Source organism: Dendrobium catenatum, unplaced genomic scaffold, assembly GCF_001605985.2.
Source record: "Dendrobium catenatum unplaced genomic scaffold, ASM160598v2 fragScaff_scaffold_121, whole genome shotgun sequence".
NCBI classification, from domain to species: Eukaryota; Viridiplantae; Streptophyta; class Magnoliopsida; order Asparagales; family Orchidaceae; genus Dendrobium; species Dendrobium catenatum.
The window spans coordinates 552,954-577,949 of record NW_021318583.1 but is presented as its reverse complement, the minus strand read 5'-3'; the positions used below and the strand labels follow the sequence as shown (position 1 = coordinate 577,949).

Genomic DNA, 24,996 nt, shown 5'->3' with positions numbered 1-24,996 from the left:
AACTTGCTCAATTTTGTTTAAGTTGCATCTTTTACTAATTTGTTTGATCAGTCTAATAAACATGTTCTAGTTTTAGTCAGCATGATGCTTCTTTGTTATAGAATGTTTATGGGTCCAAAGTTCACTAATGCAACATATGATGAGATGCATAATAAGAATACACAAAAATCACAATTCGTAGGTTACCAACTCTTAATTTTAGCAAAATTAGTCACCTTCAATATGAAAACAACAAACACACTTCTTTGTTTCCAATGATTATGGAACGAACTGCGAAACTCAGAATTCAAAAAATTGAGTTCTTGAATTTTATTCATAGCATCATTTAATTGCCTAAGTAATTAGAACTTTTAAGACATCCGACATCAAATCTCTATCAAAGTTTAAGGTTTTATCAATATGTCAACTAGAAGTGGGGCTTAATGTCACGTTTGGTTAACAAATCATTAAAGGGGTGTGATTTTGAAAACTTTGTTAAGTCAATTGGATGAATTATTGAATAAACAAAATTAAATGAGTGCGGATTTTAATCAAAGTTAAGGAGTGCATTGAAAATTTAAAAACCACTCAAATTCACGTACAAGAACATGAAGTTGAAACTAATAATAATAATGAACTCATTCAGTTGAATGTAGGGGCATGCATTTGTCTAGTTTAGATGGTTAGATTTAAGAGTTAGTTAAACCAATTGATTTATGTTATAAAATTCAGAAAATTAAACTATTTTTTAAATCAAAGTATCATTTATGTCACTTGTTTATTAGTATGTCTTTATTTATTTAATAATTTAAGAAATTAATATAATTCTATTTTTATTATTTGATCTTATCTAAATAATGCACACCTCTAGTTGAATGTTAACACTAATAGGAGACAAGAAAATCATCGTGGTGGAATAATCATGATTGACTTTATAGGGTGCATGATAGTGAAGCATGTGATTATTATAAATGGCAAAGTTTTGCCATAGATGATGACATAAATATGAAGATTAAAATTGAAGCATGTTTGGTGGATAAGTTTTCTAATTGACAAAAAATGTTGTGTATTTTGTGATTTGAAAAACTTAAATTAACTTTAGAATTTAAACTCTATTGGATGAGGATGGAAAAAACAAAGAGAACTACTCAGTAGACAAAGGAATTATTAGTCCATTTTGAAATCATTGAGGATCCCACAATCATACTCTAGTTAGACTTTGAGCAATTGTGAAAATTTTCCATGTTTAAAAGGGCTATTACATGTGCATATTTTTCATAACTATGAAACTCACCCATTGCATTTAAAGGAAGCAACTTCACTATTAATAAATATAAAAGAAAATAAGTTGCTAATGCATTTAGGTCTAAAATTTATGTTGAAGCATGTCTTATATATTATTATACTAGTCATTATGCTAATAAATATTCTTGTTGAAATTTACATTATGTGGAGGTAGATGATATTGAAATTAATTAGGATGATGATTTATGTAAATTTGATGAATATATTAATGATTAAGATGATGCTTTCATTAAAATCCTTTGAATATTATGTGATTCATCATTACTACATTAGGTTAAATTTGATTGGAAAAGAACTTTTTTTTTTTTCAAATTTATTTTGAGCATGATAAATTTTTTTGTAAATTCATTATACATAGTGTTAGTTAAATTAATGTCAGGGCTAAATTTGCCGTTGATATGAGCTTGAAATTTGTGCCACACCAACAATCACATAAAGTAGTATGGGTATATAGAATTGTTATTTCTATGACTTAAAGATATTTTGTTTTTGTTTAACGTGCATTTGATACCTATTCAATTCAGAATTGATGGGGATAAAATTTAAGTAATGTCCTACCTAGGAATGTCGCAAATATTATTTTGCGTAGATCTTATTTGTATATTTTAATGTAACTTATTTTGGACAATTTAATGCTTAATTGTTCAAAAGTGTGGGCTCCGAAAATTCGGCCCCGGCCTCCGCTCGCTTTTGCTTCTTCTTTCGGGGGAGTTTTAGCGAAATTAAGTTCCGGGGTACATTTTGGAAGCCAAATGAATTTTTAGATAAGACACTACCTAGATATTTCGCCCTCATTTTACAAGGACTTTATGATCTGAGTTCTGGTTTCCTATAGGCGTAAACCCCTATAGTTAATTACCCCTCCCAATTATGAGAGAGAACTTTCAATTAAAGCTAGTCGTCAATTAGATACGTAGAGAATATGTGGTATATGGCATACAGTAGCAGTGTGGGCTTAGTGATTGAAATTTTGAAGGGTTGAAAGATTTGATATTTAAAATATAAATTTCACAATCTTGCATTTAAAGCGGATGGTGGGGAATGGATGATGGACCCGATTAAGATCCCATAGTTCCGTCGTCCCGGGTCATCGTGGTCCATGGTCTACTTAGTCAGGGGAGGTAGTTGACCCAACCTGACAGAAGGATCCTTGTTGGCAACCATGGGTTACTTCGTCTAAGGGGACCTTATAGACCTAGGGTGGGTATTTGTTTAAGGGGACAAATTTGAATCCACCTTAGCTAACAGAGGGCTTTGTGCCAATCGATCATATCCTATTGATTCATATCTCAAGGATTTGATATCAGTAAGGAACATATTGGCTCTGGCCATAATCTGTATTTCGTGGTGCCATTTGGCGTCAAAATCATTCGGTTCAGAGGGCTCCGAGTCATAACTGTTTATCATGCAGTGCCATTTGGCGGCAAAACTGCCGGTTAGATGACACATACCACGTCTTTACTGGCAGGAGATTGTTTGAGAATGGATCATAGTGATATTTTCGACCAAACATTTAACTCTATGGGAGCTGAAGTTATTTTTGAATTTGTCCACCTCGGCAAACTGTTCTGGAGGGTGGATGAATTTTACTTTCAGTGTTTTGATGGTTGGTTTCAAATTTAAATATCTTAGAGTTTGAAGATTTTTGGATTTTGTGGGCATTTGGGTGGAGCTTGAAATATTTAGATTTAACCTCTCCGGTTGAGATTTTCATTCAACACGACCACATCGGGGTATGAGAGGTTATTTCCCTTTGTTGATTGAATCCTGTCAACTCTGTCGGGATATTGACAGAGGATCGAGTTTCGTAGGCTTTATGGTTTTGTGAATGAATTTCATTTGTTATAAACCTTGAAGGCCTAATATGAATGTATAAAATAAATATCCCGGTCTACCTCACGACCGCATATTTATTTAATAGTTCGAGCCGTGTCGACTCCTATATACCAGCATAGAAGGATTGAGCTCGAACATGGATTTATTTATTGACCCGCATAACATCCCTAGACGCCACGTGTGTATCCATAACACGCTCAATGGGGCCCATGTGAGTGTTTGAAGGCATTTTATAAACATTTGATGAACATTGTCGACTCCTATTTACTTGCTTAGCAGGATCGGGTTCAAATTTAATAACCAGCGCAGTTTCCTAGAAGTCACATGTATTCCTACAACATGCTCGCCGGGGCCCATGCGGATTTAAGATTATATTTACCCCTTTTGTGTACCTATGTGCATACAAAGTACGGTGTATGTGCAGGGGTACTTTGAAATATTTGTAAATGCTTTCTGTCCACTTGCATAGATGTTGCAGATCTGGTGGCGTAGTATAACAGCTTCTGGATTGAGTTGTTTGGTGCTTCATATAGGTGGACTATCGTCATGTCGTGTACCACTTGTTGCTTTCTCTAGGAGGATTGTAGTGCACTATCGAATCTCCTGTTTCTACCCATGGATGGAATGTCGTGTGTATGACGGGTCTTCTGTGGTAGCTTACATGTGCTTTTATTTGCTAGACACCAACCACCATTGCTTAGGAAACCAATGTATTCACCTGACATTGAACAGTGGTTGATTGCGGGGGTGTTATAGCATCCATCACCTATAGCTGATTACCAGTACTCCGCTTGCGAAGAATTTTTTATCATCACTAATAAGTATGAAGCATCCGTCATATGTTGCATTGCATATGTCTGTAGGAAAGGGGTATTATTACTTGTCAATGAATATATGTGTTCACCTGCATGTAAGCGTTGACTATTGGATGAACTGCACTCATTGTATACTAACCGCCAGGGCTTGTAGAAGTTAATATACTTGTTTGCAAATTGGTATTGACTATAAATGACTTATTATAGTCATCTTGTGCCTTGCAAGTTTCACTTATGAACACATCATTGCCCTTGTTGCACTTTCTTTCTTGATAATATTTGTAGGGCGGCGGCCAATGCCTTATGTGTTGTATGCATGTTTTCCCTACTCACATATGGTATGTTGTATGCTGATTATCATGGCTTACATGAAACTAATGTATTCTTAGCATTGAATTGTTTTTGATTGTAGAAGTATCCTCCTGTCTCCTTGCATAGCTTCACTTTCTTACCAACTTTTCAAAACATTTAAAGTTTCATATACTTGTTTGTAAGTTACTATTGATTGTCAAGACATTACATTTGTCATATGTCTTTAAAACAATTGCACTTATTTTGAGTCCACCGATTGCATGAATTTCATTGTTATTTGTGAGTGAGTAGTGTTTGCATGCTGCTTATACATCATGAATTCCATATTTATTTTTTTTATTTTGCGTTTAATTAGGAATCAATTATCTCACAAATTGCAATTTCATCTTATGCGTTATGCCATGTTCTCGGTAGTCCAAGTCACATTCAAGTTTCACGCCATTCAAATAGCAAGTTTAATTCAAACTCGCAAGTCCCCTGCAACATTGTTTAGTTCGAGCTCTTGTGTCTAGTTAAAGTTCACCATGCTCATTTGAGCTTGAGTCCAAGAGTTTTCTATTTATTCAAATTGCAAGTTCATATTCACTTGAGTTCATCGTGCTCAATCAAGTTCAAGTTCAAATCAAGTTTGATTAGTGTTTAAATTTGATCTCAAGGTTCTATTAATCAATTTAAGTTCTGTTCAAATCCCTTGTGGTACAAAATTAAGTCTTTTGTTGGTCCAAATTTTGTTCAAGTCTTTTGTGCATTTCAGTCCAAATTTCGGTAGTCTCCCAGCGTCTCCTCTGTTTAGGAAAAAATTCGAGAGATTAGCCTTCCCCTCGTCGCTACTTAAGCGCTTCAGGTAGGTGTTAAATGACACCGCGGCTGCAAATTCTTCAATCCTCGTCCGCTACATGAGCGTTTAAGGGTATTTGGGTACTTATTTAAAAGAGCACAATTTCTTTCCCCCCTCTGTACTAAATGAGCGTTTGGAGGTACTTATTTTTTGTACACGAAGAAGCTAATAAATGCAGGCTTCATCCGAGAAGAAAAGTACGCTGACTGGATTGTTAATATTATCCCAGTGAAGAAGAAGAACGGGCAAATTCGTGTCTGTATTAACTTTAGGGACCTCAATAAGGCGTGCCCAAAAGACGATTTTCCACTCACTGTATCCGAACTCCTAGTTGACAACACTTCCAACTACAACATGTTCTCCTTCATGGATGGATCGTCAGGATACAATCAAATCAAAATGGCGTCCGAAGATGAAAAGCATACATCGTTTAGGACTCCCATTGAGATTTTCTGCTACACAGTCATGCCCTTTGGCCTGAAGAATGCTGGTGCCACCTACCAGCGGGCGATGACTCACATATTTGATGATTTGATACATCAGAAGGTCGAGTGTTATGTAGATGACCTTGTTGAAGATGTCGTAATGATGCAGGACTACGTACGAATGCAATGTCATGTAAAGATTTGCATAACTCTTGATTATAATAACAAAGAAGAAACTATTAGCATTCTAAAACATCGAATAAAACAAGAAAGGGGTCACACCCGCTTAGGCTAAATTACATAACTAGAGAGTTGGAAAAACTTTCAAAAACAATTAGTAAATCACTTGATGTCGTAGTAGTAGTTTCAATACAATCCCTAATCTAACAATGAAAATTTGTAAGCATAAAGGCACACTCAAAATCCTATGTTTACTAAGCTCAGCAGTAGCAGGGAGAGTCTTCCTTCGTGACTACAATCTAGCACAAGAGAGAGTTAGATTAAAGAAATGTAATGAAAGGGGAAAAGAGAACCTCGCGTCAAGGAGTGGTGGAGATCCTCCACTTGACGCCTTCAGAGTGCTTGTCGATTGCTTCCACTAAGGTGTCCAAAATACGCTCTAGGTAGTTCTCGACGGTATGATCAACCCTTGTATTCACATCGAAGAAGGTTGATTGAAGAATATCGGTGAGGCCGTCCTTGTCCCAGGTTAAGCCGTATTCAGTTTCTGGATCCGCCATTCATGGGAGCTAGGGAACAAATCTCCTCTCATCTTGCTAGTGTTCTTGAATGTTGCCGAAGAGAAAGAAGTTTCTCTTGCAAGTGGCGAGGAAACAATACCCAAATCTCCTTCCAAAGACCTGAGAACAATTTCAGATTTTTTATCCAAAATCTGAGAGAAAATTTCAGATTTCTATGATTAGGAGATAGGGAATTTGGAGGGAGAATTAAGGCTTTGAATTCACGTGAGGTATTAATGAGGGAGAGAGGAGATTGGAGAGAGAGAGGGGTGGGAAAAAGAGAGGGGGTTGGCGGCTTGTAGAGGAAGTGGGGTCTTAATTTGTTTCCAAAAGAGAGATCTTCTTTTGGAAAGAAATTAAGTTGAAGGGGAAGAAGGAATTTCGGCCAAGAGAAAAACTAGGGAGATTTGGAATTATTGCCTAAAAGTTAAAACAAGGTTGGGGTTTTAGGAAATATTTCCTAACCCAACCAAGAAGGGGGGCCAACGGCATTAATAGGAGGGAGGGGATTTGGGAGGTGATTTGGGATTTAATTAAGGGGCTGTTTGGTTGCCTGAAAAGAAAATGCAGTGTAAAGTAAATGCGGTGTAAAGTAAATGTAGTGCATTCTGAATACTTTGAGACTGTTTGGTTGTCTGCCAAATAAACGCAGGAGAATTATTTCCCTTGTTTGGTTAGGTAGAACCAGAGTAAAATAAAAATATTTTTTTTGTAATAATTTATTTTGACACCTCTAATTTGAGCTGTTGTATTAAAGAAAATTGTTTCCCTTTAGTTGCCAATATTTATGCATACAGTAGCCTTGCAAGGCAATTTTTAAGCGTCTGAGTAAATAATTTGGCTGCAATAAATCTGAGCATAAAATGCTTTCTTTTTTGCGCTTGTTCTTGCAAATTCCAAGATACTGCCTTGGTAGTGGTGTGCCGCTCCACCACGATCCGAGCATCTAATCCAAACTCCTTGACGACACACTCCTTCACTTCTGTTGACTGCACTTCAAATGTTGCCGTCATGAACGGCGCTTCCATCTTCATTAAAGACGACCTCCATATCAGCGACACCAAGCTCGAAATTATCGTCAACATCATAAACATCTACTCTCTCATCAGCTCCATTGCCGCCGGCCGCACCTCGGACTGAATCGGCGACGCTACACCGTGGTCTTAGCGGTGGCAATCTTCTTCGTCGGCGCCGTCGTAATGGGCCTCGCCACCAACTACGCTTTCCTCATGTCCATAGGCGGATCCCCATACTAGTGAGGGGGGGCAAATGCCCACCCTCAAAAAAATATTTTTTAAATTTTAGAGGATATTTTTTGGAATATTTTGGGTATTTTGCCCCCTCTCTAAAAAAAATTTTTCGCCCTAATTTTATCAATCATAATCATTTTTGCCCATCCCCTACCAAATTTTTTTTTTGTCCACCCTAAAAAAAGAAGCTGGATCCGCCCTTGCTCATGTCCGACTGCTTCATTGCCGGTATCAGCGCCGTCCCACCCGTCTTCCTCGCCGATAGCGTACTCATTTTGATGCCGGAGTCGCCGCGGTGGCTGGTGATGCAGGGTCGCCACGCCGAGGCTGCCGCCGTTCTTTCAAAGACCTCTAGGAGATAAAATCAGCAGCAGGAAATGAGGAGAGAAAACACTGAGAAGGCATATGGAAAGATCTTTTTCTCCGGCCAACTCCGGTGGTCTGCCGCGTGCTTGTGGCAGCCATCGGGCTACAATTCTTCCAGCAAGCCTCCGGCATCGACTCGGTTGTAACAGAGATAAGGGAGTCAAGGTCTTCATTAGGAAGCTGGTACTTGAGGGTGAAGTTTTTGCCACCGAGGAGATTCCGGGACAGTTTAGAGAGAGATCGGCGAGAGTGGTGTCGTGAAGGTAGTATTTCTCTGGAGAGCATTTCTAACCCGCTCATTTTGAGCGGGTTTTAAAGTCTCACGAAGTCACCTATACAATACACCCCTAACACTTCAGAGGAATTTCTTATTATCCGCTCAAAACCAACCAAACAATATAATTTATCAAATAAGTGTAATTAAAATACTTTACACTCCTAATTCTTCGTACCAAACAGCCCCTAAAAAGGCTAGAGGGATTAGGCAAGTAATTAAATAAGTCCAATTTGAATTTAGAATTCAAATGGATTTTATTTAAGAACTTTCCTAAAATAGATTTGATAAATTAGGAAAGATTTTGAATTTCAAATCAATCAAATTTGAATTTCAAATCTACCCATGTTTGAACTAGTCTAAATTAGGAAATATTTCAAATCAATCAAACTTGAATGGGAAGAGGGGGCTTGGCTGGCGGCTAGGTGCCTGGGGTTTGGCGGTGGGGTGAGGTGGAGAGGGGAGGGGAGGGCTCGGGGAGGTGGGGAAAACCGGCGGCTAGATGAGGGTGGAGGGGAAAAGGAAGGGTAGACAAGATACAAGAACGGAACCACGAACCCGACTTATCTAGGTTGGTGGGTATTGCGCCAATCTCCCTCTCCTAGGGATCTCTCTCCATTAGTACTCTCAAGCTCTCATAAGAACTCATGCAAGAAGAAACTTTGTAATCAATCATTCATTACTCAGAAAATAGAACAGTGGGCTATAAATAGTCTAATTTAAGATACTCAAGAAATAAAAGACTAAAATGACCTCGGGGCTTACACACGACACTCCTTCACTAGAAGGGTACAACGGGAAATAAAGGACATAACCCACCACCACTGCCATCGTTCACCATCATTGCCACATACGACACTCCACAACTGCTGGCAGCCATCGACCACCCTCGCCGCCACCACTGCCTGCCACAACCCACCACCACTGCCATCGTTCACCATCATTGCCACTGCCAGCAGCCGCCAACCACCAACAACCAACTGTTGCAGCCAACTGCTGCCGGTGACCACCACCAGTGTCTCCATTGCTGCCCATCGCTGATAACCACAGGCTACCTCCATTGCCACCACCCACAGCTAGCCACCACCATCACCGGCCGCCATGGCCCAACACCATTGATCACCACCAGCCATCACCGCCGTCAATGTCGGCTACGTACAACCACCCTCTTTACACTTTATATTGCATTCATTTTATTTCAAACTAAATAAAAAAGTAATCTCATGCATTTTTTTTACAATCACCCAAACAATTCCAAAGTATTTCTTTTATACTACATTCCTTTTCATGCAATCAAATAACCTCTTAGACAATTATGTTTATTCATGCTACAATGAGATGAATGTTCTATTAACTGGTGACATGATTCCATTTATGTATATATGTTATAATATATCAAGGGTAGTTGGAAACCATCTAATAATTAGTTATAAATCACAAAGGAAGGAACCATTATGCATCTAAGTGTGTGTAAAAAAAATAATACCTAATTAAAGGGGTACTAGAGGGTCGTTGTATGCATGTTGCCGAATAGGATCCAAGTTACCATAATAGAAATTTTAGTCATGACAGATAATCTAGGTAGTTTCTTCACTATCATGAGTGCCTTCATAGGGCTTTGGTCTTGAGAGATAATCTTGATAGTTTCTTCATCATCGTGAGAGCCTTCATGGGACTTCGGCCTTTTAGAATTACTCTCCATGATCTCCAATTGCAAATCAAGAATTATGAAGATTATTAAGCATAACGTATTGTTATAGCACAAGCGTTTCAACTTTTGGGTAGCTCTGGTCCTTCACAATCTTGTAACTTGTACGATCCGAGCCCCTTGATGGCTTTGATTATAAATGACCCATACCAATTCAAAGTAAATTTTCATGATATTTTTGCATTTTCAGCTAGTTTAATCTTTTGTAGCTTGAGATCCCCTTGTGTTGGGAACTACTGGGTTGGAAGTGTCCTTTGTAAACAAAAGTTTCCATCGCCATTCATTTGATAATATGTGGCTTTGTTATCTTAGAAAAGAGGAAACCTGTAAGGCCAAGAGCGATATACATGAATGATTACTTGGAGCTCACCTAGCAAGTCTTAAAATGAAAATTAAAATTAAGCAACTTGATTATTATTGATAAATAATGGCATGCTATTGCATTGGCTATGCTAAGAAATATCATTAATGTTAGATTTATAGTCCCATTCCACATCAACTGCCAAATATACTTCATCTTAATGTGGCCAACTACGTAAATACCACTAGCCAGTTTGCTAAACCTGTGTTCTTTTTTGATTCTCTCTACGCCTTCACTTCCAATACTCTCACGACAATTGTTGCTTTGTAATGCTTTGGTCCTAAGGTCTCCCTTTGGGCACCGCCTAAAACTAAGTGCGATAACTATTAGGGAGAATTTATCGCTGCTACTAATAGGTTACTTGATCTATCAACATCAAACCTCTAGATTTGTATCACTGATGAATGTGACTACCAGTCCATGGTAGGGGTGGTTATGTAAATTCATGACTGTGGATGTGGTGCTTTGTGATATACATTTCGGAAGGAGTTTATTGGTAGATGGTGTAGGCTCCAATTTAGAAGATGATCATTGCTTTCGTTGGTGAGGGGATGTGGAAAACCGTCATCATAGGTGATGTTTTTCTAGCAAAAGCATATATAACAACCTTATCGAAGAGAAGAGAAATGTTTTACTTTGCATTTTAAATAATTAAAAAAAATTGTTTCGTTTTATATACTTTTTATCCATTCAAGTAACTCCTGAGAATCAAAATACATTACTTTTTTTATTTTGCTTTGGGGATGTTTGATTGCAAGTATTTAAGATACATATATATTTAAAATGCAATGTAAATTAAATACATTATATTTTGATATATTAAGGTCATTTGGTTTGTTGTAAAATAAATTCAAGAAATAAATTTTGCTGTGTTTGATTGTTTGAAAAAGAAATAAATTACCCTATATAGGGCATGATAGGAATGACGGCCTGGTGACAATGCAGATGGTGTCACATCCATTGGGGATGCCATGGTGGCTTAGGATAGAGGATAGGGTCAACATTAGGGTCATTGTTCGGGATAAAGTTGGCTAGATGCTTCGAGGATGGTGAAGTCGGTGTCATGTAGGGATAATGCAGGGGTTGGGGACAATGACAAGGTCAAAGGCAAGGGATGTCAGAGTTAAAGACAAGGATGATAGTGCTGAAGGGTAAGATGGGGATAGCAAGGTCAACTAGGGTCAGTATATTTGGAATTCACCTAATTTGGGCAAATTTTATGATGAGGACATCAGTTAGAGATTTCGACATGTGTATCGTCGTCGGAGTCGTAGATCGACGACTACGATCCAGAGTCTTTACTTTTTGATATATTTTGTATTTTATTTATTTTTGCATTTTCCGTTTTCTTAATTCACCCCTATGGGTAATGAGTCACTATTGTAGCCCCGAGGGCACTTGTGTCTTTCTGCTTTTCTTTTATTGAGGCCTATATATTAAGGTCTCTTAGCTTTGTAATGGAATGATTATTGAAATGAAAATTCAGCTCTTTGTTTTAGATCTCTTGGTGAGTTCTTAAGAGGAGAGACCCTAGGCAAGAGATCAAGCAATACCCGTCAACCTTTGGTGGATTCCGAGGTTTGCGGCTCTCCCTTTTCCTTCCCCTTACACCCGGCACCTTCCCCTTCACAAACCGAGCTCCACTTCCGTAGACCTCCCAAACCCGCCGGCCCCTTGACCTCCCAAACCGCTGGCTAGTTCAACCAACAAGCTGCTGGCCACCTCCCCACCCCGCCGGCCTACCGTCCACCACCCTCCATCCGACGTTCGTCCACCAACCCACTGCCTGCCCACCTTGCCCTCCAATTTGAATTCCCCAAATTCAAATTAATTCAAAACCTTTCCTATTTTAATTCCTAGCCATTCAGGAAAGATCCCAACTTGAATTCAATTAATTAATTGAATTCGAATTCTTTCCTAAAGCCTACATCCAAGATAGGAAACCTCATATTTAAATCAAATCTGAAATTCAATTAAGATTTAATTTGAATTAGTTACTTAAACCTTGGGGCCCACCTAATTAAAATAAATCCACTCCCACCTCTCTCTATATGGCCGGCCCCTTTATTGGGCCTCTCTCTCTCCCAATTTAATCCCAAATCCCCACTAAATCAGCCCCTAATCTTCTCCTAATTGTCGTTCATAGCCCTTAATGGATTAATTTTAATTTTCAAATTAATTCCCTCCAAATCCACTCAAATCTGAATTTAATTTTAGATTTCTAATTTTCCCTAATTGCTTCCCCAACCTAGGTGTTCCCCCCTCTCTTCCTCAAGCCGTTCCAACCTCCTCCCCCACTACTCAAGCCGCCAGCCTCACTCTCCACCCACCACCTCTCCGTCTTCTCCCCCACTCATACTCTCATTTCTCACGGAAAGCATGTATGGCGAAACCGGAAGTTGATCACGGGCTTATTCTAATTTCTCAACGGGAGATTGACGTCATCCAATCATCATTCTTTGACCCCGGATTTGGATCCAAAAGCACCGTCAAGGAATATGTTGATCGTATCCTCCCCCACTTAGCGGACGTCATCTACGAACAATGCCCTATTGGAGAGTGGAAGATCACCGGTTGACAACCCTTCCTCCAACTCCAACTCCTTCCCCGATGACTAGCACCATCGACATCGACATCGCATGTCTTCTAGTGGCGTCTCTAAGTTTGCTTGCAACATTCTTCCACTAAGCCAATCACTTTCAAGAGTGTGGGTGAGGGATCCCAAGGTGAATTATCTAATTATTAAAATGTGGATTTTGTTAACTTGCCATTTGCTTTACTCATTTGTTCGTTATTATTATTTTGCAAGTGTCCTAGTAATCTCATTTGTAATCGTTTGCTCGTACTTAGTCTTTTTCATGGAATTTTCTAAGATCTAACTTGTAGAAGCATCCGTTTATATTTAGCCAAGCAAAGTTCGCAATTTATTAATTTCTTTAAAGCAATTCTTGTTCATCATCATTGTTTCACATCATATTTGGTATCAGAACACTTTTAATTAAAAATTTTCATGTTTCAAATTCATGTAGATTAATTTGTGTCGATCCTTCGTAGGATAATGAGCTCTAGTGGTGTGGGAATTGGGTCTACTGATGATCCGTCAGAGACAATTATTGAAGATAACAAACCTCTGTGGGGTTATGTGATAAAAATAGGTAAAACGTCAGAAGGGGGTGGCAATATTGCATTCAAATGCAATTTTTGTAATGCCACAGACAAAGGATCATAATATAGAATGAAAGCTCATTTGTTAAAGATTAGTGGTCATGGAATTAAAGTATGCTCGAATATAAGCTCATCACAAATGGCTGAATTGCAAAGAAAAATCAGTGAAGCTGAGCAAAGGAGTAAAAAAGAGATTCCAAAACATATTTCACTTCTAAGCACTCATGCTTCATATCCTTCATCATCTTCTTCAATTAGAAGTGATGGCAGTACTGTTAATACGGGGCCTTTTCAGATGGAGGGATTTGAACCAAAAAGAAGAAAATATGTTGTAGATAGTGCTTTAGAGAAAGCATTTAATTTACAAATGAGAGAACAACTAGATGGGGAAATAGCTAGAATATTTTACTCAGCTGGACTTCCTTTTAAGCTAGCAAGAAATCCACATTACAAGAATGCCTTTACCTATACATGTAATAATAATCTCGCAGGATATGTGCCACATGGATATAATGTCATTAGAATGAAATTTTTGCAAAGAGAGGGATAATATTGAGAAGTTGCTTGAGAGGAGTTTGGAAGGAAAAATGAATTACTTTGGTTTGTGATGGGTGGACAGATACACAAAGAAGACCACTTATCAACTTCATGGTTATAATAGAGAGCTATTCTATATTTATCAAAGCTGTAAACTATGAAGGACAGTACAAGGATAAGTTCTTCGGTTCTAATTTAATCAAAGAAGTTATTATAAGGTGGGGCCTTCAAACATCATCCAGGTCATTCTAATAATGCACCTGTTTGTCGAGCTGTAGGTCTACTTGTAGAGCAGGCCTATCCTCATATTTTTTGGACACCAATTTGTTGTGCATACGCTTAATCTTGCCTTGAAGAATATTTGTGCAGCTAAGAATACCGAGGCAAATGAAATCACCTACAATTAATGTCATTGGATAATAGTGATTGCTGGAGATGCAGTTGTAATTAGAAATTTTATTATGAATCACTCCATGAGAGTCTCTATGTTCAATGATTTCTCTAATTTGAAGATACTTGCAGTTGTTGAAACTCGGTTTGCCTCGGTTATAGTGATGCTGAGAAGATTCAATAAAATAAAAAATATTCTTCAAGTTATGGTGATCAGTGTCAAATGGTCATGTTATAGGGAAGATGATGTTGGAAAGACTAGATATATAAAGGAGAAGCTTTTAGATGATTTATGGTGGGATGAGATTGAATACATCATAAATTTCATAGATCCAATTTATGAGATTTTGAGAGTAGCTGATATGGATAAGTCCTGTTTACATCTCATTTATGAGATGTGGGATTCATTGCTTGTCAAAGTAAAACAAATTATATATAGACATGAGAGTAAGGCACTTCATAATGGCTCAAGCTTTTGGGATGTTATTTATGCTATTCTAAAAGATAGGTGAAGCAAAAGTACTACACCTTTACATTTCTTGGCTCACTCACAACTCTCAGGTAAATTTCAACATTTTTCATTATTAATTCACAATTTGTTGTTTAGTAATTTTAATATTTTTTGAAGATATTCAACTAATCAATGACTTCAAGAAGATCCTCAAAGGGTTTCTTCACAAAAAGATTTAGAAATTTCAAATATGAGGAAGACATGTTTGAATTGTTATTTTCCAAATGAGGAGAGAAGAAGTGTCAATATTGAGTTTGCTAAATTTTTTAGTTATTTAGAGAACTTTGGTGATCAAGAGTCATTACATGATAGGTGGAGAATTGATCCGAAAATGTGGTGGATTATATATGGAGATTCAGCACCTTTACTTCAAACAATCGCCATAAAATTGCTTGGCCAAGTTTCATCCTCATCTTGTTGTGAAAAAAATTGTAGCACATACTTGTTCATCCAATCAATGAAGAGAAATAAAATTACTCCACAACGGGCTGAAGATTTAGTTTATGTGCATATAAACCTTCGACTTCTGTCAAGGAAAACTCCAACTTATATGGAAGGAGACAACATGATGTGAGATATTGCTGGAGATGGATTTGAATCTCTTGAGGATATTAAAATATTAGAAATTGCTAATCTTTCACTTGATGAGCTTGAATTAGAAGCTATGATATTTATTGCAGATGATATAGAAACTCAAAGACAAACCACTGAAGAAGCTAATCCTATAATTCCTTCTATTGAATAGTTGAAATTTCATCTGCTGGACAATTTATCTTCTTGTTTTTGTTGTTGTACTAGACATTTAAATATTTAATACTTATTTTTATTTCAATTTTTTTGTCATTTCAAATATTACACTTTGATTACTTTCTTAATTTTTGTGTATTATTTATATATTATAATACCGTATCTGCGTCGTATCCGTATCCATATCCTGTATTTTTAAGAATTGGTGCATCCCGTATCCATATCGTGCCGTATCCGTATCTGTGCAAGATAGGTTATTTCAAATGGTATAGCATCTCGGAAGCTAGGAAAGTTAGGTTTGTCAAGATGAAACTTACGGGTTGAGCTAACCAATACTGTTCAAACCTGAAAAACATGCGCTAAGCTCGAGGTGAGCACCCTATCACCGACTAGCGAACTATGAAGCATGAGCTCAAGAGAAAATATCTCCCTCCCTCATATTACCCCAAGCTCTTAGATAGATGGAATATACTGACCCAAGGGAGTAGATCTGTTAACGATTATATCTCTGCCTTTGATGACTACATGGTTTGTTGTAGCGGCGAAAAAACCACTATCCCGGCCCAAATTCTCTCTATGTTTAGAGCTGGCCTTAGGGAAGATCTCCGAAACGAGCTTTTTGCTAGAGGAGTTGACACTTTGGAAGCAGCTTGCAGTTTAGTGCTTGACCTCTAAGAATCTAGGACCCATTCCCATTCTGAACATCTAGATTCCCACCCAACTCCGTATAGAGCTTGTATCAGTCAACCCCAAACTCGGCCCGCTGGCCCTACGACAAAGCGAACAACTGCCTGTCAACGCCAATCCCACCTTGATTTCAAAGGAAAGTCTCCTGAGCGGGACACTTCTAAAGCAACCTTTGGAACCAAGTGCTATAGATGCCACTGTTATGGACACATTGCCTCGCAGTGTTTTAGTTCATACAAGGCCACCATAATCGAATAGGTTGAAGAAGAAGAGGAAGAACCTGAGATTGACTGGACCCATCATGTTGACGATGAAGAGGACTTCTTCTACGAAGAAAATCCTGTTGATCTGCAAGTCGTTAGATGTGCGTTGTCCCAACCCAAACCAAGTGACGATTGACGAAGGACCTCAATTTTCCACACCTTTACTAAGATCGAAGATAAGAACTACAAAGTTATCATCGACAGTGGAAGTTGTATCAACGTTATCTCCTTAGCCATGATATCCAAACTTAACTTAAAAACGGCACCCCACCCAAACTCGTATAAGGTCGCCTGGATTAACTCGACTTCCATAGAAATCAAGGATATGAGCCTTATTCACGTAGAATTTGTTGGATATCAAGAGAAGATTTAGTGTGATGTGTTGAGCATAGATATGGGTCAAATCATCCTTGGTCGCCCTTAGTTATTTGACAACGATGTCCATATTTATGGGAGGACAAACACCTATGTGTTTGAGCATAACGACAAGAAAATCAAGCTTGTACCCTCCCAACCGAAACCCCATAAGACTGAAGTCAAACCTACTCCTGTTAAACCTAACAAAGGATTGCACCTTTGACTGCAAAGGAAGTAGAAATTGAGTTTAACCAAGGAACCCCCATGTACGCTCTAGTGGCCCGTGAAACAAATGAGGAACTAGGAGAGCCCATCCCGGAGGAGGTCCAACTACTCCTTGAGACCTTTCCCGATGTTTTCCCTGAGGATCTTCCAAACCAATTACCCCCTCTGCGAGACATCTAGCACGCTATAGACTTAGTACCCGGAGCCTCACTGCCCAACCTTCCCCACTACCATATGAACCCGGGGGAGCACACCAAGTTAAAAGAGCAAGTTGATGATCTGCTCCAAAAGGAATTTATCAAAGAAAGCTTAAGCTCATGTGCTGTCCCAGCACTCCTGACTCCCAAAAAGAATGGCTACTGGAGGATATGTGTTGATAGCGCGCTATCAACAAGATTACTGTGAAGTATTGCTTCCCCATTCCTCGCTTGGATGACATGTTGGACATGATGACCAGAGTAACTCTCTTTTCTAAGATCGATCTTAAGAGCGGTTATCATCAAATCAGAATCCGTCTAGGGGACGAATGGAAAACGACATTTAAAACTAAAGATGGGTTGTACGAATGGATGATCATGCCATTTGGCATTAGTAACACTCCTAGTACGTTCATGAGAGTTATGACTCAAGTTTTGTGCCCGTTTTTAGGAAAATTCGTTGTTGATTATTTTGATGACATTTTAATCTACAATAGTTCGGTGGATTAACATCTTGATCATCTAAGACAAGTCTGTGAGATTCTGAGAAAAGAGCAATTGTATGCAAATCCTAAGAAATGTATGTTCCTCACATATCGTGTCACTTTTCTCGTATTTATTATATCATCTCAAGGAATATCAGCTGACCTTGAGAAAGTTCGAGCGATTAATGAGTGGCCTGAATCAAAAAATATCAGAGATGTTCGGAGTTTCCATGGATTGACCATCTTTTATCGGAGGTTTATTATGAATTTCAGCACGATTGTGGCACCCATAACTGACTGTTTAAAGAAGGGAGAGTTCCATTGGGCCTTATTTTCCATTAAAGCATTTGAGGAGATCAAAAAGAAAATGTTCGAGGCCCCAGTTATGCATCATCCTGATTTTTCTAAAGTTTTCGAAGTAGCCTATGACCCGTCAGGCATTGGTATAGGAGTTTTGTCGCAAGAGGGACACCTTGTTGCCTATTTTAGTTAGAAGTTGAATGATATCTGGCAACAGTACTCGACCTACGATAAGGAGTTTTATGCGATCATCTAGTCCCTTAGGTATTGGAGACACAACTTGCTGCGACAAGAATTCGTTATATATTTGGACCACGAGGCTTTGCGCTACATTAATTTGCAAAAGAAACTCAATGATCATCACGGTCGTTGGGTTGAATTCCTGCAAGAATACACTTATACGATTATACACAAAGAAGGATCAAAGAATAAAGCTGTCGATGCTCTAAGTCGCTGGATGATGATTACTCATGAAATGAGGACTGACGTGATAGGTTTTGAGCGACTTAAGGAAGACTATTTAGATTGCCCTGATTTTAAAGAGACATACTCCACATTGTCGATTAGAGGTGAATGGATGGTAGCTGACTTCATATTGGAAGATGGTTACTTATTTAAATCTCAGAATCTATGTATTCCCAATACTTCACTTCGAGAATTCCTCATTTGAGAATTACATGCTTGAGGTTTAGCTGGACATTTTGGGCAATCAAAAACCATTGTTGTTGTCAAACATAGATTCTTCTGGCCCAGTCTGAAGTGAGATGTTAGTAGGTTGGTCAAGAGATGTTATACTTGTCAGTTAGCTAAGCAAAGGAAACAAAATACTGATCTCTACATGCGCCTTCTCATACCCAACTGTCCTTGGCAGGATGTTAGCATGGATTTTGTTCTAGGTCTACCCAAGTCTTTTAGAAAACATGACTCTGTGTGTGGTTGTGGATAGATTTTCCAAGATGGCACACTTCCTTCCGTACTCCAAAACGTTTGACGCTTTTAGGATCGCCAAATTGTATTTTGATGAAATTGTTAGGCTTCATGGGTTACCTAAAACTATTTTGTCGGATCGAGACGTAAAATTCACTAGCTATTTTTGGAAGACATTATGGTTCAAAATGGCCACTAAACTACAATTTTCCACCACTTTCCACCCTCAGACGGAAGTTGTAAACAGGAGCCTGGGTAACCTCCTTAGGACCTTGGTAGGCGAACACCTTAGAGATTAGGATTTTAAGTTGCTTATTGCCGAGTTTGCTTATAACAATTCCATTAACCGAACCTCAGGTCTGAGTCTAGCTGAAATTGTGTACGGATACCAACCTAGATAACCAATAAATTTAATTCCCATGGGTCCTAAGTCTAGAACATATGAGTCTGCATCTGCATTTGCATCACATCTAAAAGAATTGCATAAGGAAATTAATAAAAATATTGAACAAAACAATGCTAACTATAAGTGTAATGTAGACCTCAAGAAACGATTTAAAGAATTTGAAGTGGGAGACTTTGTAATGGTTCAAATTCGTCCGGAGCGATTCCTGCAAGGGGTCGTTAAGAAACTACATATGAGAAGCGCAGGACCTTTCAAAATAACATTCAAATTAAATAGTAATGCTTATGTGTCAGACCTTCCCGATGGTTTTAACATTAATTCTACGTTTAACATCGAAGATCTTGTAGCCTTTGAGGGTCCAGATTTTAACCCCACTAATCCACTAAATACTGAGCCTTGTGTGATCCTATCTGGTGAGAACCCTACCCTACCTCCACTCCCAAGCATTCCCACTTTACCCACTGCGGAGAAGATTGTGGCAATACTTAACGATGAAATTATTTCCACTAAAGCCGGCAGTCGCCAAAGGTATCTAGTTCAATGGGCAGGGAAGCCGGAGATGGAGAACACATGGATCGACCAGAATGAGCTGTAGAGATTGAACCCTGATCTACTGGAGTAGTACGAGAGATCCATGGATGCTTACTCGACTGTGTCGAGCTTTCTCTCACCTGGGAAGAATGATGAGGACATCAGTCACAGATTTTGATGTGTATCGTCGTCGGAGTCGTATATCGACGGCTATGATCCAGAGTCTTTACTTTTGATATATTTTGTATTTTATATTTTTTTGCATTTTCTGTTTTCATAATTTACCCCTATGGGTAATGAGTCGCTATTGTAGCTCCGATGGTACTTGTGTCTTTTTGCTTTTCTTTTATTGAGGCCTATATATTAAGGTCTCTTAGCTTTGTAATGGGATGATTATTGAAATGAAAATTCAGCTCTTTGTTTTAGATCTCTTGATGAGTTCTTGAGAGAAGAGACCGTAGTCGAGGGATCAAGCAATATCCGTCAACCTTTGGTGGATTCCGAGGTTCGCGACTCTTCCTTTTCCTTCCCCCTACACCTGCCACCTTCCCCTTCCCAAACCGAGCTCCACTTCCCTAAACCTCCCAAACCCGTCGGCCCTTGACTGCCCAAATCGCTGGCCAGTTCAACCAACAAGCTGTCGTCCACCTTCCCAACCTGCCAGTCTACCGTCCACCACCCTCCATCCGTCCATCCACGAACCCACCGCCGGCCCACCTTGCCCTCCAATTTGAATTCCTCAAATTCAAATTAATTCAAAACCTTTCCTATTTTAATTCCTAGCTATTTAGGAAAGATCCCAACTTGAATTCAATTAATTAAATGAATTCGAATTCTTTCCTAAAGCCTACATCCAAGATAGGAAACCTCATATTTAAATCCAATCTGAAATTCAATTAAGTTTTAATTTGAATTAGTTACTTAAACCTTGGGGACCACCTAATTAAAACAAATCCCCTTCTTCCTCTCTCTATATGGCCGGCCCCTTTATTGGGCCTCTCTCTCTCCCAATTTAATCCCAAATCCCCACGAAATCAGCCCCTAACCTTCTCCTAATTGCTGCCCCTAGCCCTTAATGGATTAATTTGAATTTTTCAAATTAATTCCCTCTAAATCCACTCAAATCTGAATTTAATTTCAGATTTCTAATTTTCCCTAATTCCTTCCCCAACCTATGCGTTCCCCCCCTCTTCCTCACGCCGTCCCAACCACCTCCTCCACTACCCAAGCCGCCGGCCTCACTCTCCACCCGCCACCTCCTCTCCCTCTTCTTCCCCACTCATACTCTCTCATTTCTCACGGCAAGCATGTATGACCGATCCGGAAGTTGATCACGGGTTTATTCTCAATTCTCAAGAGGACATTGTCGTCATCCAATCATCATTCTTTGACCCCAAATTTGGATCCGAAAGTACCGTCAAGGAATACGTTAATCGTATCCTCCCCCACTTAGTGGACGTCATCGACGAACAAAGCCCTATTGGAGAGTGGAAGATCACCAGACGACCACTCGTTCCTCCAACTCCGACTCCTTCCCCGGCGACTAGCACCCTTGGCATCTCATATCTTCTAGTGACGTCTCTAAGTTTGCTTGCAACATTCTTCCGCTATGCCAATCACTTTCAAGAGTGTGAGTGAGGGATCCCAAGTTGAACGATCTAATTATTAAACTGTGAATTTTGTTAACTTGCCATTTGTTTTACTCATTTGTTCGTTGTTGTTATTTTGCAAGTATCCTAGTAATCTCAATTGTAATTGTTTGCTAGTACTTAGTCTTTTCATGAAATTTTCTAAGATCTAACTTGTAGAAGCATTCGTTTATATTTAGCCAAGCAAAGTTCACAATTTATTAATTTCTTAAAGTAATTCTTGTTCATCATCATTGTTAGACATCATTTTAATTCCAAATGTCCAAAATGAATGGTTTGATATTATAAATGTCTTATACAAATACTATGCATTTTCTTTGCTTCAAATCTAAGCGCTAGCAAAATTAAAATAGTGCATTTTATTTTTTCTCACTACATCCTATATTTCTAAAATTTATGCATTTTAAATCCTAAGTATTTGAATTTTCCTAGAAGAAATATGTTTTTTTTGAGGGAGAAGGGAGTAAAAACTCTAGTTACTGGTGTAAATGCTTTAAATAGATTGCTTTGAGGAATTACATGAGATAGCTATTTTAACATAAATGAGCAGGAAATTTTGAAAGACACTCATTTTCATTTTAACAAGTTTTCCTAATTCCAATTATTTTAGCCAACTTCTCTAATAATATATACCCGGAATCATCTAAAACATATGTTTATATCACCTAATGTCTTTTTTTTGTTAATATTGTTGATGTTACTAGGTGGGTTTCAATGAACTTTACAACAAAATTTTTTTTTTCTCATACAGTTCAGTTCATCATACAAAGTTATATGTTCTATTAACCAATTACATAATCCCCACTCAGATAAGCAGGTCCCCTGTTTTCAAAGCCATGCTGGAGACCGAGATGGAAGAGAACAAGAGTGGAATGATTAAAATCTACGACGTCTCGTACGAAGTTCTTCGCTCCTTCGTCAAGTATTTGTACACTGCAGAAGTACTCCTTGATGAGCAGATGGCGTGTGATCTTCTGATTCTTGCTGAGAAATACCAAGTTAAACATCTCAAGTCCTTTTGTGAAAAATTCATGACTTCCAAAGTGAATAATGAGAATGCCATCGCAAGCTACGCCTTTGCTCATCAACACCATGCTAAGCAATTGATTGAAGCTGCTTTGTCTTCAATCATAGAAAACATATCCACATTAACTGAACGTGAAGAATTCAAGGAGCTTTTGGAGAGGGATCCCCGACTTGTGGTGGAGATATATGAAGCTTATTTAACTAGGCAGGTGAATACTGCAGAAAAATAAAACCTTCTTACTAAACATTTCAAAACATAATGGAAAAAAAAAAAAAAGATTGTCTTTGTAGTTTTATGGAGTATGTTATGGGAATCTAAATTTAACTTTCTTCTTAATGCTCAGTGTTCTTAGGGAGCTGAGCTGCAAATCATGATGTACTTTTGGGAATTTGTATTTATTTCCTCCGATTATTATTCTACCTATTCTGTCCATTAAAATTGGATTAGGTGTTCAGGATCAATTTTATGAAAAGCATAGTGCTTTTCATAAAATTATGAAATTATTCCTTAAAACTGGATGATGGAGATAACTGAACCAGTTAATATGGTAGAGTGGATTCTGATCCTTCAAATATAGCTGGAGAGATTCTTCAGCATATGATCAAAACAAGGGTTGAGCTTATGATGGGAAAAAATCAAAAGCTAATTCGATTATTATTATTTTTTTACTTAAAATTTTAAAAAAAAGAAACAATTAAATTACTGTTATCATTTATAAGATGATCAAATTCATTTTTTATAGTGAGCTGATATCAAATAACCCAATTAAGCTAAGTGTTGCGCAGAAGGATATATATTTAGATGAATGAGTGAATTTACTTTTAAAGGAAAATTTATTCTGTGGATGCAGAATTCCGTCTGGATGTCTAAACTGCGGCTTGGTACTGCGGTACCGAGCATGGTTATTGCTTGGTACCGTGGCTCGGTATTTCTGATGTGTCTCATTTTGATTGGTATTCGGATGTAGAATTGCGTTCGGCATCCGCACAAAATATCTCTCCTTTAAGAGATAGAATGTTAACAAGTACATACGTGAAAAAGCTGGAGTAGCTTAAGTGGATCTGATCAGGAGTAGATATATAATTTGATGCAATTCATTTAATTTGAAAACTTCATAAATAGTTGCTGTGCGAGCAAAATTAAAATTTATTTTTTAAAATTGATATTGAATAATAAAAATATTAATAAATAGTTAGATACATGGATTAAAATATTCATAAAATATAAAAAACAATACTGAGTGAACTATTATAAAATTTTTAAAAAACATTCTAATACTTAATTAAGTATAAACATCCTGCATGTAGCTATTTAAATTTGATTAAAGTTCAATTATAAATTAATCTCTAAATAAAATAAATAAATAAATTTGCATGAGTAAAATTTTAACTCAAATCATAGTTAAATTTAACTCGAACTAGATTAAAAAAGAATTAAATACTATAATATTAAAGTTAACTCTGGTAAAATAACCAAGTATACGTTAGCCAATCTTTTTGTCTTAAGCCTAAATCTAAGAATATCTACACGCATTCAATAGGTAAAGTATGAAAATCATTTTTAAACTAAATAAAACTAAGAGACAATAACGTTATAATATAACAAATAATTTATCACAAAGTCTTCCAACAAAAACATCAAATTTTTATCTCACTACATGGGTTAGCTACATGAATTATTTTTTCTCCATGCTGTCACTTTAAGAGTTAAATTTTCATTTTAATCAAATAAAAAAATAAGATTTGTAATATTTTCTAACCAAACATTTTTAGGTCTTCATATACTTTTCTTAATATAGGCCAAAATCTAATACATTCACTCTCCTAATGGGATCATCAGAAAGCTGGTGTTTTATGTGTTAAACCATTTAAGACATCTCTCTCAAATCTTATCTGTCACTGGAGCTACTATAACCTTTTTACGTATATACTTCACATTTTGTCTAAACGAGTAAAGCTACTCAAACATTTGAGCATTCTTATCTCTGTAATACTTAACTTAATTTTATGCTTCTATTTTTATGGTCATCATTCTATGCCATAAAGCATCGTATGTCTCACCATCTTATAAATTTTTTCCTTAAGTATGAGGGATACTTTTTTAGCGCACAATAGGCCCCATGCATTGCTCCACTTCAACCATCTAACTTGCATTTTACTAATAACATTCTCTTCTATTTTACCATCACTTTGAACAATAGACCAAAGATATCTAAACCGTTGAAGATGATTCATAAGAATGAAATAATTCTCAATTAGGAATTATAATATTATAAAATTGATCAGTACTAATAGTTATTATAAAGAAAACATAAATTCATATAAATTACAACATTTAATATACTAAATATGTTTCTTCTCCTCATTTAGAATTGGAGAAGATG

The 24,996-nt window shown here is 37.6% G+C and overlaps 1 protein-coding gene across 1 annotated transcript in view; it reads left to right on the top strand.

Annotated features, from left to right (window-relative positions):
• LOC110103897 (BTB/POZ domain-containing protein At4g08455) overlaps positions 1 to 23,034 on the top strand; it is a 28,423-nt gene extending 5,389 nt beyond the window's left edge. Inside the window, exon 3 of the mRNA XM_020832774.2 lies at positions 22,396 to 23,034. Coding sequence (XP_020688433.1) covers positions 22,396 to 22,842 — 447 coding nt within the window. The 3' untranslated portion in view covers positions 22,843 to 23,034. The remainder of the gene's footprint in view (positions 1 to 22,395) is intronic.
• The last annotated feature ends 1,962 nt before the right edge of the window (positions 23,035 to 24,996 follow it).